This window comes from Carassius gibelio, chromosome A22 (genome assembly GCF_023724105.1).
Source record: "Carassius gibelio isolate Cgi1373 ecotype wild population from Czech Republic chromosome A22, carGib1.2-hapl.c, whole genome shotgun sequence".
Taxonomy (NCBI): Eukaryota; Metazoa; Chordata; class Actinopteri; order Cypriniformes; family Cyprinidae; genus Carassius; species Carassius gibelio.
The window spans coordinates 15,963,560-15,983,452 of record NC_068392.1 but is presented as its reverse complement, the minus strand read 5'-3'; the positions used below and the strand labels follow the sequence as shown (position 1 = coordinate 15,983,452).

The 19,893-nt window shown below is 37.7% G+C and overlaps 1 protein-coding gene and 2 long non-coding RNA genes across 8 annotated transcripts in view; 2 read left to right on the top strand and 1 right to left on the bottom strand.

Annotated features, from left to right (window-relative positions):
• Window positions 1–5,146: 5,146 nt before the first annotated feature.
• Window positions 5,147–12,656, bottom strand: LOC127942629 (uncharacterized). The gene is made up of 7 exons (XR_008149355.1): window positions 12,506–12,656; window positions 11,761–11,792; window positions 11,574–11,667; window positions 9,950–10,057; window positions 9,001–9,864; window positions 7,316–7,401; window positions 5,147–6,394 (listed from the first exon to the last, which is right to left on the bottom strand). It is a non-coding gene; the product is annotated as an uncharacterized LOC127942629 (long non-coding RNA).
• A 4,693-nt stretch (window positions 12,657–17,349) lies between these two features.
• LOC127942625 (uncharacterized) overlaps window positions 17,350–19,893 on the top strand; it is an 82,496-nt gene continuing 79,952 nt past the window's right edge. Inside the window, exons 1-2 of one of the 6 annotated variants that reach the window (XM_052538484.1) lie at window positions 17,350–17,511; window positions 17,628–17,725. In XM_052538484.1, the coding sequence (XP_052394444.1) occupies window positions 17,466–17,511; window positions 17,628–17,725 (144 nt within the window). In that variant the 5' untranslated portion in view covers window positions 17,350–17,465. Of the gene's footprint in view, window positions 17,512–17,627; window positions 17,726–19,223; window positions 19,302–19,893 lie in introns of those variants that run through there. The other 5 variants (XM_052538482.1, XM_052538481.1, XM_052538486.1 and 2 more) reach the window with 5 other exon arrangements.
• Window positions 17,737–18,607, top strand: LOC127942628 (uncharacterized). The gene is made up of 3 exons (XR_008149354.1): window positions 17,737–17,954; window positions 18,047–18,172; window positions 18,385–18,607. It is a non-coding gene; the product is annotated as an uncharacterized LOC127942628 (long non-coding RNA).

Genomic DNA, 19,893 nt, shown 5'->3' with positions numbered 1-19,893 from the left:
CATGACGTTCCATGCAGTATATATACTACCAACATGCAAAAATAAAACCATACACCTTTACTAGATTAATTAACTGAAATCCAACAATCAACTGCACAACTGATTCGTAACTGGTACAGTGATCTTGTGTTGATGCCGTAAAATATGGAGAAAAACAAGACCAATAATAAAAATGAAGACCAGAAGTAATTACATAAAGGGAAGTTAATTTTAATTTCAAGGGGAACTTTCCCTTTAAAATAAAATCAATGTTTTTTTATTTGTTTTTTTATTAACAAATAAAGCCACATTTATATAACCCCAGAAGTTATTTATCACCATATATTTTAGTATCACCAAGAACTGCATAGGCTAAACAATATGCAAATTGATTAAGATACTGAATAGAATAAAATATTGTAAGTTTTCTTCATTAGAGTTTAAGACGTTGATGTCATTAACAAAATATTGGAAGCTTTTTATTTTTAGTTAATGAGCAAATTATGATGTTGGTTAGTTCGGTTACCATTACACTTTGTTAAATATGGATTCTTTTTTTTCTTTTTTTTTATGTTTTTGGGTCCAAAAGCCACTGCATATTTTAGCATTCATCTCAAAGATAGTTGCTCAGAAGCTGCTGGAAGACATGAAGTCATAAAAGTTGAATGTCAGTTTTTGCAGCAATGATAATTGCTGTACTTCCTGGTTTTGAGACACAGATGGTTTCGTTGAGCATCTCATAACAATCATGAGAAACTGAGTAATAAAATGATTTCAAGTAAATTTTTTATTATTTATAAAAATAAAATAAAAATCGTCAGGCAAAAAGGAAACCCACCTTCACTTGGTTTAAGTTTAAACCGCATGTCTATATGCATGTAATTTAGTGTATAAGCTGACCAGACCTCTGTGTGTGTGTGTGTGTGTGTGTGTGTGTGTGTGTGTGTGAGAGTATGTGTGTGTGAGAGAGTGTGTGTGTGTGTGTGTGTGTGTGTGTGTGAGAGTGTGTGTGTGTGAGAGAGTGTGTGTGTGTGTGTGAGAGAGAGTGTGTGTGTGTGTGTGAGAGAGTGTGTGTGTGTGTGAGAGAGAGTGTGTGTGTGTGTGTGTGTGAGAGAGAGTGTGTGTGTGTGTGTGTGTGTGTGTGTGTGTGTGAGAGAGTGTGTGTGTGTGTGAGAGTGTGTGTGTGTGTGTGAGAGAGAGTGTGTGTGTGAGAGAGAGAGTGTGTGTGTGTGTGTGTGTGTGTGTGTGTGTGTGTGTGTGTGTGAGAGAGTGTGTGTGTGTGTGTGAGAGAGTGTGTGTGTGTGTGTGTGTGTGTGTGTGTGTGTGTGTGTGTGTGTGTGTGTGTGTGTGTGTGTGTGTGTGTGTGTGTGTGAGAGAGTTGTCTTGTTGCGAACGTGACTGGACAAAGACTGAGTGCGTGTGTGGGGCTTTTATGGTGCAGCGCTGATGAGAGGGAGATGAGGAACAGGTGGTGGTGATCTAGTATTCAGGTGAGGGTGTGCTTTGTGATTGTGTGGAGGTGGAACCTGGCGTGTTTGTAACAATACATATATATATTTATGGCTTGCATGTTAATTAAGAAATGTTCCACTATATATATATATATATACATATATACACCTCGACGGCAGCACAGACAGGTGAGTGGGTGATTTGAGTGCGTTGGTAGAGGTGATGGTGGTGATAGATCCGTGAATGATTAATGGGAGAATAAAATACGGGCTTTATTTTAGACACATGAAAGGCGGGATGAATTCTCCTGTATGCAGGAGGGAGTTTAAGGCGGACTGCCACCGGGCTAATGATCTTGGTGACAGTAAACGAACCAATAAATTTGGGAGCCAATTTATTAGATACGGAGCGGAGAGGAATATTCTTAGTAGAAAGCCACACTTTTTGACCAATGACGTATACGGGAGGCCTAGACCGGTGGCGATCGGCTTTGGCCTTAGTGCTCGCCCCCACTTGGAGTTGAGTCTCGCGGGCTCTAGTCCAAGTGCGGTGACACCTCTGGACGAAGGCGTGAATGGAGGGGACCGCGACTTCAGATTCCAGACTGGGAAAAATAGGTGGCTGGTGACCTACACTATACTCAAAAGGAGATAGGCCTGTAGCTGATATTGGTAAGGTATTGTGGGTGTACTCCACCATAGACAATTGTTGGCTCCAGGAGGAAGGATTCTTGGAGACCAAACATCGAAACACCCTTTCCAAATCTTGGTTGGCTCTTTCGGTTTGACCATTGTTCTGGGGATGAAACCCTGAGGACAGACTTACAGTCGCTCCCAGTAATCTACAGAATTCTCGCCAAAATTTGGACACAAATTGGTCCACCTCGGTCAAAACTACCGTGTTGCCCTGGGAGGGCGGTAATAAAATGTAGAGCGATGTGGGACCAGGGTCTCGAAGGGACCGGCAGCGGTTGAAGTAACCCGTCAGGGGGCCGATTGGAAGTCTTACCAGTGGCACAAACCGAGCAAGCCAAAACAAATCTGTGAATGTCACGAGCCATAAGTGGCCACCAGAATCGTAGCTTTACCAAAAATTTAGCACGGTTAACTCCTGGATGGCAAGCCACATTAGAGCAATGTCCCCACTGGATAACGTTGGACCGTAATCCCTCCGGCACAAATAAGCGATTCGGTGGGCACCCAGGCGGAGGCGTTACCCCTTCTAAGGCCCTCTTGACCTTTGATTCGATCTCCCATGTGAGTGTGGAGACCACTAATGTCTCAGGAAAAATACACTCGGGAGTGGACGGGCGTTCGGAACGGTCAAAAATACGTGACAAAGTGTCGGGTTTAATATTTTTGGAACCCGGGCGGTACGAGATAATAAAATCAAAACGTCCGAAAAAAAGTGACCACCGAGCCTGCCTGGAGTTCAACCTTTTGGCAGTGCTAATGTATTATAAATTATTGTGGTCTGTCCGTACAATAAAAGGAACCCCCAATCCTTCTAACCAGTGGCGCCATTCCTCTAATGCCATCTTAACTGCCAATAATTCTCGGTTACCAATATCATAATTTCGTTCAGCAGGAGATAAACGATAAGAAAAATACGCGCATGGGTGGACCTTGTCGTCTGAGGGAGAATGTTGAGATAACACCGCTTCTACCCCCACCTCCGACCCATCGACTTCCACTACAAACTGACGTGCTGGGTCAGAGGTGATCGTCGTTGACGAGTGTCTGGAAGACCGATGGGGTGTTGGAAAGGCATGATCAAGTATTCAAAGTGCCCTCTGGGGGTATTAAAGGCGATCTTCCATTCATCCCCCATAAGCATTGTGTAAGTCCAGCTTTGTGAAAAAAAATGGTTTAGACTGGATGAGAGAGCTGAAGTCACTGGTACAGTAGCTGATCATTGTATGAACTGGACATACATGGAGGCTGTTCTCATCCATAGAAAATAAATATCCCAGACAATCACCTAATTTTGCATTGCTTCATTCCATGCTTACTTTCACACAACTTTCCTTTTGTTTTTTCAATTTGAGTTATATTCATAAAGCAATTACTTCTGTACTTGTCATAGTAACATTTAATAATTGTAATATTTATGTGATCTACAATATCATTTTTTTTTTTTAATAATTTTAAACAGTAAACATACTTAAAGATAATATGATTATTTTGTGTATTAAGTTCTTGCTGGATGCATGAGTTTAACTAACGTGTTCTGGGTCATAAAATAACTGCTTATCAAAATAAAGGTTGACATCACTGTATTCTGTTTGCGCAATTCTGTGTGCTGAAACGTCCAAAAAAGAAAAAAAGGCATCTGCGTATCTAGACGCGCAGTTGGCTTGGAGGCCGTGGCCAATATGGTTTATCCATTTTGCAACGCGAACTGGAGGCAAGCAGGCGTTTTCTTCCCTCTTTTATTTTTATTTTTCTTTGCCATAACTCCACAATTTTTCCCTCTATCTCTTCAGTCTACACTACACGCCGTATCACCATGATTTCGTTTATGGTTTCGCGCATGCGCAGTGAGGGAAACGCGGAAAACGGTTCATAGCCCTGTTAAATAGTGCGATACCTCACGAGAGGCAGCCAAAATTTCTGACATGTCAGAAATCCATCCGACCAACCAATTGCCGGTCGGGAGAGGTTAATCACCTCTTGTTTCCCCTTGTACACCGAACGAACACTGCATGACAAACGATGCACGAAAATGCTGAAAATCGACCCGACCCGAAAAAGAGTCGCAAGAGTCAGAATTCGACTCAAAATCGGATGAAAATCGCACAGTGTATGCCCGGCCTTAGGCTTCATTAGATTACAATACAAGATACCACTGTGTCAATAGTTTGTTGTACGTGTGGCCTATAACAGAGGGGAACCAGCTTCCAAAAGACAAAAAAAAAAAAAAAGCTGATTAATATTTTATTAATTTTAATTAATAGTACGTTCAGCGAGTCATATCACCACCCAGCTAACACAGTTACGTCGTGACGACGTAACTGGACCAGACCATATTCGTTGCAGCGACATCCCAAATAACGTTCCAGCGACGTAACTTTGTGATTCCCATATCCGTCGTGGCGACGTTATAGTGGAACGTCGCTGGAACGTGATGAGTACGTCCCAGCGACCAAACTGGCACGTTATGAGAACGTTACTATAAAGTACCATGTTGGTCGCAGCGACGTACCATATAACGTTCCAGTGACGTAACTTTGTGATTCCCATATCCGTCGTGGCGACGTTATAGTGGAACGTCGCTGGAACGTGATGAGTACGTCCCAACGACCAAACTGTCACGTTATGAGGACGTTCCTATAAAATACCATATTGGTCTCAGCGACGTACCACATAACGTTCCAGTGACGTAACTTTGTGATTCCCATATCCGTCGTGGCGACGTTATAGTGGAACGTCGCTGGAACGTGATGAGTATGTCCTGACGACCAAACTGGCACGTTATGAGGACGTGACATTACAGGATCATATTGGTAATTCATATTTTCACCTCACCATTACCTTGAAATACATAAAGAACTAATAAACTCAATCCATCTCTGGTGCAAAAAAATAAACCTTATGAAATCTAATTGTAATCTAATTATAGGGGATTCATAGTTAATACATTAATTACATACATGCAATGCAAACAAATACAAAAACATTACATTCTAATATAAAATAGACAAAAACACACTGCATTCATTCACAAATCAATATTTATTCAGCACTACTTTGTACAAATACGAAGCCAAAACATTTTGAACATCGCACCTGTTCTTTAAACATGCAAAATGTTACTAAGTTATGAGCACAGAAAACTAAACACATCAATTCATAGATTACACAATATAAACAATAGAAAATTTTTGTCTTAAAGATGGGGAGATGGTTAATGACGTTATTAGTGAAAATTATAAATAATTATCAGTAAACTTGTTGATACAACATAATTTAGTGCAACAAAAAATACATGATAAATAGATATGAAACAATTCAGCAGATACTGCACAGAGATACTGCACAAAGTAAAACTGTGAGCGTCGTATATGAGGCTCCTGGTATAAATGTCTGGTGGTGATGTGCTTTAATTACACGACATGCAGGAAAAAAATTAGGCTAATTCATGCGCACGATTTTCTATTTCATTCCCTCGATTTGCTAAAATGTGTACACTATTTATACATCAAGAGAACGAATTAGTAAATTGTGCATACGATTTAGCAAATCAATGAAATGTAAAAGTAATCGTGCACGTTTTAGTACATAGAGGGAAGGAATTAGTAAATCATGGACATGATTTCTTTCTTTTTCTTGCATGTCATGATCAGGGCTCTGTGCTCACTATCAGAGGATAAACCTAAACAATATAACAATTACCAAAGAACCATAATTTTTGAGCTTCTCAGAAGAAAAACATTCATAAAGCGTAAAGATATGAAAAATAAACAATATAGAGATTTCTAGCATCTCTCCTGTATTATTTGTCCCACCCGAAAAAACAAAGTTTTTTAAGAAAATGAGCATATCGACTTTCTCAGAAGAATCTGTGATCTGTGATTACTGACTGTGGAGAAGACTCTTTCAGACAGTGCTGAGGAGGCAGAGTTAGGTGCTGGACAGCTGATAGAGAAGAGGAAGAGTGTGTTTCTTACCCCAGCAGCAGAAGACAGACTCTTCTGAGGGAAGGACAGGAGGCTTGATGCAGTGTTTTGCTGTAGAACAAGGCTTCTTCTCAGCACCTGATCTTCTTCAGGAAAGAGTTCCTCTAGTGTAGAGTCAGACACTCAGATTTCTTGCAAACTGGAATCTTTTAATAACATTTAGCATATTATTGTAGTCATGTTCATTGTTTTTATTATAACACATGGCAAGCTTATAGAAAATTGTTAAACATGTTCTTCCTCCTCTTCTTCATCCTGGGCCTGCTGTCAACATCCTTCTCTGAGCTGAAAGGGAGGATCATCTTGTTAATGTTGCTCATGTATGTTCACAACCAGTCAAAAATCTGGAATCTTTTCTTTATGGTTTTCAAGAGAAGTCTCTTCTACTCACCAAGGCTAGATTAATTTGATAAAAATAATGTTTTAAAGTAATTGTAAAAAAAACAAAACAAAAAAACAAACCGAAAGAAAGAAAGAAAAAACAGTTTTCATACTCTTTTTTGAATATACTTAAACATATTTATTGAAATAATTATGAGGCAAAGCTGAATTTTTCAGTAACTTTACTCCAGTCTTCAGTGTCACATGATCTTTTTCATATACCGATTTGCTGATCGGGAAACATTGCTGATTATCACAAATCAGTTCATTTACATGCACCTAATCACATTATTGGCGCTATGATCAAAGTGTACATCTGCTCATGACATACATGATGTGAATCACATCTGCAGTTAGCTTACTACGGTTGTTAGTTCCACTGAACTCTATTGGTAAAGAAGGAACTTGTGACCAAAGTTGGTTTTAGGGAAACGCACCCCATATTAGAAATGATGGGGAAGAAAACTTAGCATTTCTGGAAAGTTGAATTTTTTCTTCATTATTATTTTATAAAACACATAAATTATAATAAATAAATAAATTTAACTGTAGTGTAGACAAAATGTTTGGGCAGCACAACTGTTTCCAACACTGATAATAATCAGAAAAATGTATTGAGCAGTAAATCATCATATTAGAATGATTTCTGAAGATCATGTGACACTGAAGACTGGAGTAATTAATGCTGAAAATATAGCTGTGCATTATAGAAGTAAATTAAACTTTTAAAATATATTTAAAACGTTTGACCAACTGTGTACATTGCTACATTTAAATGAAAACTCAACTTGTAATAAACAATGCACACATTCTCAAAGAACTTACATTCTGGTGATTACTTCCTTCCCTCACTGCTGTCAGTTCCCTTCAGTCATTCCCAGACCTCCTTGTTTTTAATCTTTCCCTCAAATCTACAGAAACAAAGATCATTTTATAAACAATTTGGATAAGTCACGAATTGCAATAGTTATATAACTATAATCACAATGCTAAATTATATATATATATATATATAATTATAAATATATATTGAATAGGCACACAAGTATCGGGATAGTATTGATTTGGCAGATTAGCATATCATCCCAGCCCTAGTTACTACAGTCAAATCAATGAAACTCTCTTCGAGAGCGCACAATAACTGATATTTAAAACTGTTAAAAGAAAAGGCTCAAAATACTGCACACATATAATACACAACAATATCTCTTCCTTTGGTGTTTTGAATATTTCTATGAGTAATGCTACACGCTGTGACTTTGTGTTGCTTCAAGTGCATCATTCTGCGCACTGGTTGTGTTTACGCGCTGCACGCTGTATAGGAGCCATTCCCTTTCGTATTATAATACATTAGCACAATGATAGATTCTTGTTCTGTCCCATCTACCACATGTTGCTGCCTTCATTACTGTGCTATACATTTAAAAGAAATGTATTTTACACACACATACATTACACACACACACACACACACACACACACATATATATATATATAGACGGTTTCAACGGCAACAACATAAACAAACGTTACTGCACATGCGCGCTTTTGTGGACCTGACCTAACCGGTAGACTTCCAAATAGAATCAATAACAACAGCCAAGTCCCTCTAGAGTAGATATTTTTTGATAACAAACAAAATATGTTTGCTGCGTGGATCAGGCGGACTTGATGAAAATGCAAATTCATCCTTTGCCAGCAGGAGATGTTTTAAAGCATAGACATAAAGTGCGAGAAATAGAGGTTTCCCCATTAACAGCTGTAAACAAAGCAGAGCTGGTACGCTCACACGCTGCTTTATCAGGCATATAACATGCAAGTCTTCCTTCAGAAATACAGCTATATAAAAACACCTGTGCCTCGCTTTGATATTTAAACATATAAATGTTAGGAATTATTAAACGTGCAGTACGTAACGTTACTCATGTTTATTCAACGAAGCCTTTTTGAAAATCGATCAGTTTTAAAATTGTGGCGAGTCTCCAAAAATAAATAAATGTATGGGAAACATCCCGCAGCACAACCACCTGAGCACAACTTCAGTCTACTCATCACCTTGCCTTTAACTGCGTTTGTAGAAGGCACTGCAGAAGGCACAACACAGACCGGAAGTTAACTTAGGTCCAGGCGCGTGCATCCGATGAAACTGTCTAATATATATATATATATATATATATATATATATATATATATATATATATATATATATATATATATATATATATATATATATATATATCTCAGTTTGAGACCAAAGGTTTGGACACACCTTCTCATTTAAAGTGTTTTCTTTATTTTCATGACTATGAAAATTGTAGATTCACACTGAAGGCATCGAAACTATGAATTAACACATATGGAATTATATATGGAATTATATACATAACAAAAAAGTGTGAAACAACTGAAAATATGTCATATTGTAGGTTCTTCAAAGTAGCCACCTTTTGCTTTAATTACTGCTTTGCACACTCTTGGCATTCTCTTGATGAGCTTCAAGAGGTAGTCACCTGAAATGGTCTTCAACAGTCTTGAAGGAGTTCCCCGAGAGATGCTTAGCACTTGTTGGCCCTTTTGCCTTCAGTTTGCGGTCCAGCTCACCCCTAAACCATCTGGATTGGTTTCAGGTCCGGTGACTGTGGAGGCCAGGTCATCTGGTGCAGCACTCCATCACTCTCCTTCTTGCTCAAATAGCCCTTGATGACTTCAGTGTGACTCTACAATTTTCATAGTCATGAAAATAAAGAAAACTCTTTGAATGAGAAGGTGTGTCCAAACTTTTGGTCTTTACTGTAAAATATATATTTTACAGTTTTATATATATATATATATATATACACACACACACTTTTGCACATCCTGTCATACCAGTGACTGGGAGTTACTGCAATAGACTTTGCAGCATTAAGGTTAACGATTAATCGATTATTTGATCATTAATTTAAACGACGATCGATCATGGAAATGATTGAAAATTGACATCCCTACACAGAAGTATAGAAAATTCTACATTGATTTAAATTTTTTTTAGCAAAAAACGACACTGATATCGGATCAGAATTACTGTCTCTTCTCATAGTGACAGCCAATCACATTAGTTTTCTGGTATTGCATGCACTTGATTGGCTTGCGTCTGCGCTTGGGTATTTGCATAAGATGTTCTGACTGGAGAACGGCTGCATTGGTGCTTGAGAAGTCTTCAACTTCTATTTAGAATTAATTTCTAGAATTAATTTCACCATCCTTGACGTCACTTCATTTAAAAGTAAACGAGAGGCGTTGATGCCTGGATACCGCTGCACTAATCTTTCAACAACGAGAAATGTAGTTCCAGCACGGCCTTACATCCAGGACAGCAGAATGGTCAGGATGACCTGAAACACATAACCAACTGAAGTCAATTTAAAAGTATTTAGTCTTGCCTGAGTGATGCTGAAACAACCAGGTTTAGTTTTTCACCCAGGAGAAACTGCTTCCTGTGGAACAGTCTCCATGAAGAATGATCTCTTGATCCTGGATCCTTGCTGCCATCCACGCAGAGATGATTTGGAGGATATGTGGTTCTGTCTAAAGGGTAATGAATCAATGTTACAAGAATACTGATAGCAGCACTATCAGGGCCGTCGCCAGAACAAACCAAATGGGGGGGCATTTAATTTTCATAGGGGGGCACAATTTTTTTAATGATCTGAGACAGACCATAACATAAACCCATATTAGGCTATAACTAAAATAGACCACAATAGTCTTGTTTTGTTCAATTATTCAAATAAAATACTTCACCGTTTGATCTCAACGTCTCTGTTTATTGTCTCTTAACATTTCCAAAACCGCCAAAAATTTATTCTGAGATCGCATGCAACCCACAGCTCAGCTGCGCAAAGGAATTGCATATAAACAATACAATACTGTATGCTTAACTAAATGAATTGCATGATTTATATATACATATACTTGCACACAAACTGCATATTGTAATTTGAATTAATAAAACTACTAACACAAAAATAACATATTGAAAGGTCTGCTGCTGGAGACTTGCCATTGGCTGTTGTATTTGAATAATTAATGAGGTAGGTCTTTGCAAGGTTTGGGTGCTGTTTTGGGATGTTTTAACAGTCATTTATGAATATAATTATATTTAAAATTATGTTCTGTGTAATAATGCGTTGAATAATGAATCGTCTGAATCATTTCTGAAGGTAATGTGTTATGCATTTCTAGTGTTACCGTTGTAGTGATTACTGTTCCTGTGAGTGAAGTTCTGCTGAAACAATGTTATTAGTGCAATGAACTAAATTAATAACGTTCAACATCGACCGTCTTACTGCGCGTTCATATCGGCGGCGTCGGGCGCGTCAAACATCGCTCTTGTCGCTCTGCTCTTGACACTGTAGAAAAACTCGTGAGAACTCAGATGATCTTACGTAGACCGAATACGTACTAAAAGTGGAAGCAAAGCAAACAGACTTGTTGATCTTATGCAGACTAACCACAAGGAGGTTAACGTTATAAGTTGATCTCATTAAATGTTGTTGTGGACGAAATATTAAGTTCCTTTACTTAAAATGAACGATCTCAGACACCTTGGTCCACGTATCAATTTTAATTATTTTTTTATGTCCCTGTACCCAAACAGGGACACATCATAGATTACTGCAAACGCGAAACAGCAATAATCAACCTGTCCTCTATTTTGCTTGGGAACTAATGTGATCGGAGCTGCGTCCTCTGGAATCCTCTCAAGCGGTTGACTTCTACGTTCCGATTGGTTGCTGCCCAACCGCGTCATAGCTCATTACCATAAAGTTGCCTTGATTTGAACTCTGCTCGACGCTCTGGCCAAGTCGCGCCGCGCCGCTCCTCGCTGGTTTACATTGAAAATGAATGACTTCCGGCCACTTTGACGCTCTCGACGCCGGCGGTGTGAATGCACAGTAATGCAAGTTTGGTTAATTGTTCTGTGCGTTACGTTTAGGGGGGCACAAAAAGTCATTTGGGGGGGCACTGCCCCCCGATGCCCCCCCTTGACGACGGGCCTGAGCACTATTGATCCTGTAGCTTATGTAAATGTTTTCAGTACCGAACAAGTCAGGAACCAAATTAGTACCAGTTCTTGAAACCCATCTCTACTTGTAATAGTTGTCTTGTTGCTGCTGCCCAGACTGTCTCTTCCCCTGATGATAAATATATGTGTTCATTTTAAAGCAATAAATAATACATTTAAATTACTAGGTGGTAACAAATATATTTCCTTATAAGGAACTCACTGATCATGGACTCAACTGGTGGTTGTCAGGCCCTAAGAAAGTGAACAATTTGTTTACTTTTTGTGAAACGAAAGTATCAGATCAATTTGAGAATTAAACTAGCATTAAAAAGCATGCATGTGAAAAACACCATCAACACCAATAATGAACAGATGACAGAATTTACAAGCCTGCCACTTGAGGGAGAAAAGGGGAAATTTTTAATCCCACATAACGTTACACTGAACATGATTTCGGCAGCCTCGGTCTAATTAACGTTAAACTTTATATTTAACGTTCTATCGGTTTATATTCAAGTTCACAGCATGGCTAGCATGAGCATCATCAAGCTCGAGCAGCAGGTATTCAAACAAACTAATTAACGTTACTACGGTTAACCATTTAATAATTAGAAAATACTGTATAGTTTATAGTGATAAATGTCAAATAATTTAAAACAGGTAAGGTTATATTCGATTTTAACAGTTACCGTTACCTTAGTATTAATAATTAGTATTAATACTGTATAGTTTATAGTGATAAATGTCAAATAATTTAAAACAGGTAAGGTTATATTCGATTTTAACAGTTACCGTTACCTTAGACCACCTCTGAGAATGCTTTTGAGCTAATTAACCAAACAGAGCATTTATTTATTAAATTGAAAGAGAAAACCTACAAAAATACAAAACACTACTCCTCTTTGATGGCATTTAACGTTATATCAGTTAAAATCTATGAATAAAAGTAGATTTACAGGACTTACCTTTCCTCCGTGTCCGTCCGCTGGAAGTTGACCGTTACAAAATGACGGGCACGCGCACGTCGCGCACTTCACTCAGAAAGTGACGTGCGCTGCTAGTTTAAGGTTTAAATGTTAATTTGTCCCGTACTCTCTTTCATTAACAAACATTATCACCATTTGCTCAGTAAATTGTTTATTTGATTGTTCTTAAACTGATGGCATATATATATATATATATATATATATATATATATATATATATATATATATATAATTATTTTAACATGCTTGATTAATTTTTTTGTATATTTCCCAAAGAATATGCTGTTCAAATGGTATCTTAATAATAATAATACATCTAGTGCAATAATATTAAAAGTTATCTGAAGACCAGCTGACCACGTCGCTACAACGTCCCCAATGGGACTAACTAGCGACGTCTTTTGAGTACGTGCCCACAACGTTTCTGGGAAGTTAGCCAAGATTTTAAAAAATGGAACTTTACCACGACGTCCTCACAACGTTGCCATAAAGTAATGTCGCGCTGACCAAATGACGACTAACTGGCGACGTCCTCACAACGTTCTGTGTTTGCTGGGCAGCTGCTAAATTCAGATCTGCGTTTGCTGGCGCTGAGCCATCGACAGAAGCTTTGTGCATTATAACCAATCACACACGATTTTGTTGAGCTTATGAATGCAATAATGTGCATTTGGTTAATTTTGTTCAGATGTTCAGTAAATTAGTGCTCATGTGAGGAGTTTTCTCTCTTCCCTGTGTCAGAGGGTATTTATACATAATTTATACATACTTTAAACAGTGCTTTAAGTGGCCCAAAAGAGGTGCCGGTACTCTATTATTGTTTTTATTATAAATATAAATGTGGAACGGAGTATTTTTTTGTACACAGTGCCGCGAACTGTCAATCACTCCTGTGCGCGTGCATCACTGTCCTCCTCGCAGCTGCAGCAACTTGCGCTCTCTTCATCAAGCTTTAAAACAAAAAGGGGATAAAAAGGTCGTATTGTCTTTGTGCATATAGATTATTTCGATAAATGAATATCTAAATTCGAGCCTAGCCGCCTACGGTATTTTTTTAGAACTTAGAAAAAAGATCGTGCAGCCAATGAGCAGCAGGCGGGGCCTGGTTGCAGAACGACTCAACCTCCGCAGACAGTTTTCAGACAATAACTACTCAAGATTTTGCTTTAGTATAATTTTCGGGACAATTAGGGCCAGATTCGGGATAACAGTTTCGATTTCGGGACTGTCCGGAATTTTTCGGGACATCTGGTCACCCTGCCTGAAAGAGCTACTGCATTACTTCATTAGTTTGTGTCTGACCTTCAACGATATGGCAGGGTGTCAGCCAGCGAGTCATCTGGGTTTGAACATTTTGTTGTAGTACTCTGAAGCCAGGAGAGCATATTACGTTTTGTTCACTATATTTGAATTTTTGTGCGCGTTTCACAAATTCTCTCCGGCCACGTTAGGTTGTTACTGACAGCGACAAAAGCAACGCATGCGCTTCTCACTTGTAAAAGTCATGGGTGTGTGCAGGGGCGTCGCACCCGTGGGGGATGTGTGGGTTTTAACACCCACACTTTTCCCGGTGAGAGGCCCCATTTTCTGCAGTTTTTCTGCAGTTTTGCACAAACGCCTTACTACAGTCGTTCCTCCGTTTCTCTGACCGCTCTGTGTCTGCGCTCGCCGCGACTGCCTCCTCCCCCACCCCCCCCCCCCTCTCAAACTTGACACCGGCTTTGAGTGTGGCCGGCTGATGATTGGCTGTTCTGCCTTAAGTCCCGTTTGGGAAGATGTTCTGTTAATCGTTTTGTTGACATGTCGAGTGTTTTTGGTATTATATTTAGTTTTTTAGACTAATGCTAATTGCTATTATTGGGTATTGTTTGCATACCTGTTGAAGAACTATGAAATAATTAAAGTGTATATTATTTTAATGTTTAAAAACAGCAAATTGTTACATTATTTATACCACCAGAGAAAAAGCTTTGTGTGGGCGTCTTTTTTCTCTCCTTTTCTGATTTTTTTTTTTTTTTTACTTTTTTCTTTTTTTTTAATGTAGGATTATTTTTTTCCCAGCCAAACACTGCAAGCCGGAAATCTCACACAGTGCCAGAGAACTTTAAGCCCTGCATTTTGTACCCCTCTGTCAATGTGTTCATCATTTTTATTGTTTATAAACAAACCACATCCATCCCCCACACTTTTGAAAAGCTTGCTACGCCCCTGGGTGTGTGGGTGATGTAGTCTGCTCTCGGTGGGATGAATTAGGAAGCTTACATTGTGAAGGGCGCTCTGAAAAACGGCAGCACTGGCAAAGGATTAAAACCTCTATTAAAACAGATGTCCAAATGAGCGTACCGGTACGCTAAAAGCACGTTCCTGGCGCACGGAGAGGTGGCGGTACGCTCAAGAGCTATATTTGGAAGTGGCGGTACTGAGTACCGGTGCATATCGGCCCACTTAAAGCACTGACTTTAAAATATAATTTATTTTGTGATGCATTCAGAATTTTCATCAGCTGTTCTTCCAGTTTTCAGAGTTAGGATCCTTCAAAATATAACAGTTTTGATGCTTAATATTTTTTGGAGCCTGTGACATTTTGTTTAGGATTATTTGATGTATAGAAAGCTAAAAAGAACATAATTGATAGTAAATCAACATATTATAATGATTTCTGAAGGATTATGAGACACTGACGACTGGAGTAAAGGCTGATGAAATATATATATTTATACATACACACATTACATAGATTTTTGGGTACATCAGTTTTTGGGTACTCTACCCACCTAATGCTAAATATGTTCAAATCTGATGAAGAAACAAACTCATCTACATCACGGATGGCCTGAGAGTGTGTAAAATATCAGCAAATGTTATTTTTGGGTGAACTATTCCTTTAACATGAATCTTCTTTTCCTTCTTTTAATAATGACACAACAGGAAACAAGGGCCATAAAGAGTGCGGTCAATAAACACAAACTCTTAACATCATAAGTGGACCTGAGGGAAAATAATAAATGGAATACAATAGAGTTAAATAAAAGTTACACTGTTCTTAAGTGGCCATTCTCCCCCATTATGAGACTCAAACATGGACAGATCAAAAGATTTTACTGTTATCGACCACCAGAGGACAGAACAGATCAGAATCAGAATCAGAATGTTCACACATAGGAGGAATTTGTTTTCGTGACAGAAGCTTCGCAGTGCAACTTAATGACAGTGACAGAACCAAAAACACAATAAAAGAATAAAAAATACAAAAAACACAAATAAGTAGGTATGGCAGGTATATTACAATGAGCAGTTATGTATTTACAGGTATATTATGTGCAAAAGTTTAAAGGGGGGGGGGGGGGGGGGGGGGGTGAAATGCTATTTCATGCATACTGAGTTTTTTACACTGTTAAAGAGTTGGATTCCCATGCTAAACATGGACAAAGTTTTTTTGGACAGCTTCCAAACACTCTCAACGCAAAAGCCTACTCGCGCTCGTGATTCTTTAGCTCCGCCCACATGTCACGCCTCCAGTCGGTCGTGTTTTTCCGGGAAAAATCGGTACAGACTATCTTTCTCTTATGAATATAATAAAACTAAAGACTTTTTGGAGTTATGAAGGATGCAGTACTACTCTATAGGTACTCAAGATTAACAGGATATTGAGTGAAAACGAGCATTTCACCCCCCCCCTTTAAGTGTATACTAAGTATGTGTGTTATATAAATAAGTGTATGTGTATATAAATAGTGTAATGTGTTCCACAGTTATTATCAAGTGTTCTTTAGATCAGATCATTAACAAGGTAATTTCAGCATTTTAAACAACTTTTGGAAAATATCTGAAACTAGCCTGTGCTAGTGTGGATGGAGAACTTCTGAAACCAAAGTCCATATCTTATCCGGATGAATGTGGATGTAGACTTGCAGTATCTGAACTTGTAGAAACAGTTGTTTAAATAGTTCATTTGTGTTAGTCATAACTGTTCAACCCCTCCAGCAGTCCAGCGGGAGTCAAAAGTATTCAAACATGCCAGAAAACATTTTTGGAGGGTATTCAAACTCTCAAACTCAGGGAAGCAGGGACACTTTTAGTGCTTAACATCGGTGAGATTGACAGAACTAATCAAATTGTGTGAAACTTTCAATAATTCACAGTATTCAGAGTAAACTCAAAGTATAGACTTCTGTTGTACTTCCTGTTTCTTCTACCATGTTTGTAGTCCTTTAGTTTTTTCCTGCTCATCCCTGTATCTTCTCTTGTTTTGGGTTTTGCTCTGTTTCCATTAAATGTACATTTGTGCTTAGATCCTCTGAGTCGTCTTTTATTCTCAATCTGCTCATGTCACAATAAAGAGATTATTTTTTTTATTTTTTTGGCAATGCATATTGTTTGAAATATTTTCCCACACATATTTAATAACATCTAATTTCTACACAGTTTCACTCTCTCTGTCTGTGGTTAACACAAGCATGGTTTTGTGCAAATGACGTTTTCCACTGGTTTGGTGGCTTGATGAACAGCATGATCTCACACACTTGCATGCATCATGTGGTCTAAAGTTTGACCGAGTGAAATGACACAAAATATCATGCCAATAATTTACAATAATGTTCCATTTATTATCGTGAACTAACAATGAACAGCTTTATTTTATTTATTAACAAAGATTATTTCACCACATGATTGTTTGGAGCGGCTTCGTGAAGAGAACAGTGTGGCTTTCTCCTGTTACTTTGCATAAAGATGAAAAATGTGATTTCTATTTTATTATTATTATTATCATCTTTTTTAATGACAACAGGTTATACATAAGTCAGTGGTTGAGATTTGAACAAACGGACACAACACTAGATCAGAAGCAAACCTGTCTTAACTTCCTCTTGACTGTGGTTCAGGTCCTTGTTATTAACAAAGCTGCTCTAAACCCGTGTGAAAGAAACAAGACTGCATCATGCTGAAGTGTTTGAACATCCTGAAGATCTTCAAGCTCCTTCTCTGTGAGTTTATTCTTCTTCATCAATGGTTTATTTTTCTTTATACATTGATTTCTAATGTTTTTTGAGACTATAATAATCCATTGAGTGTTTGTGTGTGTGTGTGTTTTATTTCACAGTTCTGCTCATATGGTGTCAATCAGCAGAGACTTTAACAGATCAACTAACAGATTTGGGTCTAAATGTGTCTATAAACTGTGATCATGATGAACAGGAGGTTAACTGGTTATTACTGAAACTACCAGATCCTCCAGTGATGATATTACTCTCTTCTACAACTTCAGCTACTTTTTACTATGCTAAAACATTTAAACACAAATATTCAGTGCAGGGTAAACATCATCTGTTCATAAATAATGTCACTCTTGATGATTTAGGACTTTATTACTGTGTGACCTCAAGTCCACCTCCAAAATACAGCAACGGCACCAGACTGTACATCACTGGTGAGTGACCATTCACTGAAACTAAACACTAAATCATTTGATAGACACAAAATATTCAATATTAATGTTAAACCATTTCAATGATTGCACAGAACTAACTCTAAATCTAGAGAACAAGAATCATACAGTGGTGAAGTATATTGATCAGAATCAGACACAATGGCTGATTATCCTCATCTCTGCTGGAATCAACGCTCTTCTGATCATTGTGGTCATAGGTGAGTCTTTGATTACACCTGAATGAATCCACATTAGAACACTATGGGCTTAAATTCAGATCATAATATCTGTGTGTGCAATTTTTAACATGTTTAATGAACATTTGAACATCTATTAGAGTTATAACTTTTTATAGTGACTACAATGGTTATGTTAATAAGAACAAATTATATGTTTTTGGCTGAATGTTAAATCTGAATTTACTTTTAAGGACTATTAAAGATTCTTGTTGACGGAAGGAACAGAGACAACCTGAAAACATTTCAGGATACAAATCTTCACATTCTGGATTTTGAACAATCTCAAGACTCAAGCCAAACACGGATACGTTACACGAAAATATGAAGTACAGTATATAAACATCTCAATCCTTGTTTAAGTATAAAGCTTATGTATATGTGCTGATAATGCTTTTATACACCAGTGTATGTGCTGTTTAGGGGCATGTCAATATATATATATATATATATATATATATATATATATATATATATATATATATATATATATATATATATATATATATATATATATATATGTATGTATATACGAACATAATACCTAATTATGCATGAGAGACTGTATTTGCCCTAATCACATAGTTCTAAAGTCAGGAACAATGAAATAATGTGATTTTCCTGCTTTCTGCAAGACTTGTTCTGTGCTTCTCTCATCGGTCTATTTCTATTTCTATTTTTGTATAAAGTTGCAGTCAGTAACCAGATAATTAAGCCACAGCACAAATTAAATGCTCTTGACCACAATAAATGTTCAAAATCTGTTTGCATTTCCACTGTGTTGTGAATCTGTGTTTGCTGAACATGTTTTGTGTAAAGACTTCATCTAAGGATCTGGATTTTGGTTGAGCTACATATATGCCTGTAAGTAGCCTAGTTGACATGAAACATGTCTCAAACTTTAATTTTTTTTTTTCTTTTTTTCTGATTCTGGTATAAAATATATGTCCAAGACATGACTTGACACCATATACTTATATGTGATTATAAAAGGGAAGTAAACAGATGTTTATGGTTGTGAGGGAGGGACTGAGGAAGTGATTATTGAGGGAGTTTCAGCTTCAGTAATCTACAGGACTCTGTTTAGAGAGCAGACTCCAGACGAGGCTCGGTACGTGACTATCTTTATTTGTTTATTTTAGTTAACTGAAATTATGGTTATATTTTTAAATGTCTGCTAATATAAATCATGCTGAATCTACAGAAAAACCTTTCCTTTCTTTAGAGCGTGACATTAATCCAATTTCTTTTAACTTTGGTGTTGTATCAGAAACCTTAATTGCTCTAAATAATTTATAAACAACTGTGAAAAGATTAATTTGTTTGTGGTGGTGATGGCTGTATATCAGTGATCCTCAAATCTGGCTCGCGAGTTTCCTGCAGAGTTTAGCTCCGACTCCAATTAAACACACATGCCTGTGATTTTCTAATGATCCCGAAGAAACTGATTAGCAAACTCATGCGTGTTTGATTAGGGTTAGAGCTAAACTTCGCAGGAAAGTGGATCTCGCGAACCAGATTTGAGGATCACTGCTGTATATTAATTTGGGAATATGGGAACAAGTTTTAGTCGTGCTGTTTGGATTCAATCAATGCAACGTGCCACAGTCTACTAGAGTTTGATTAATACAGCTTTTGATGTTGTGTTTATTCTGAATTTCAGTGTTAATTCTATCATTGAGTGTGTTCTTGTGAAATTGAAA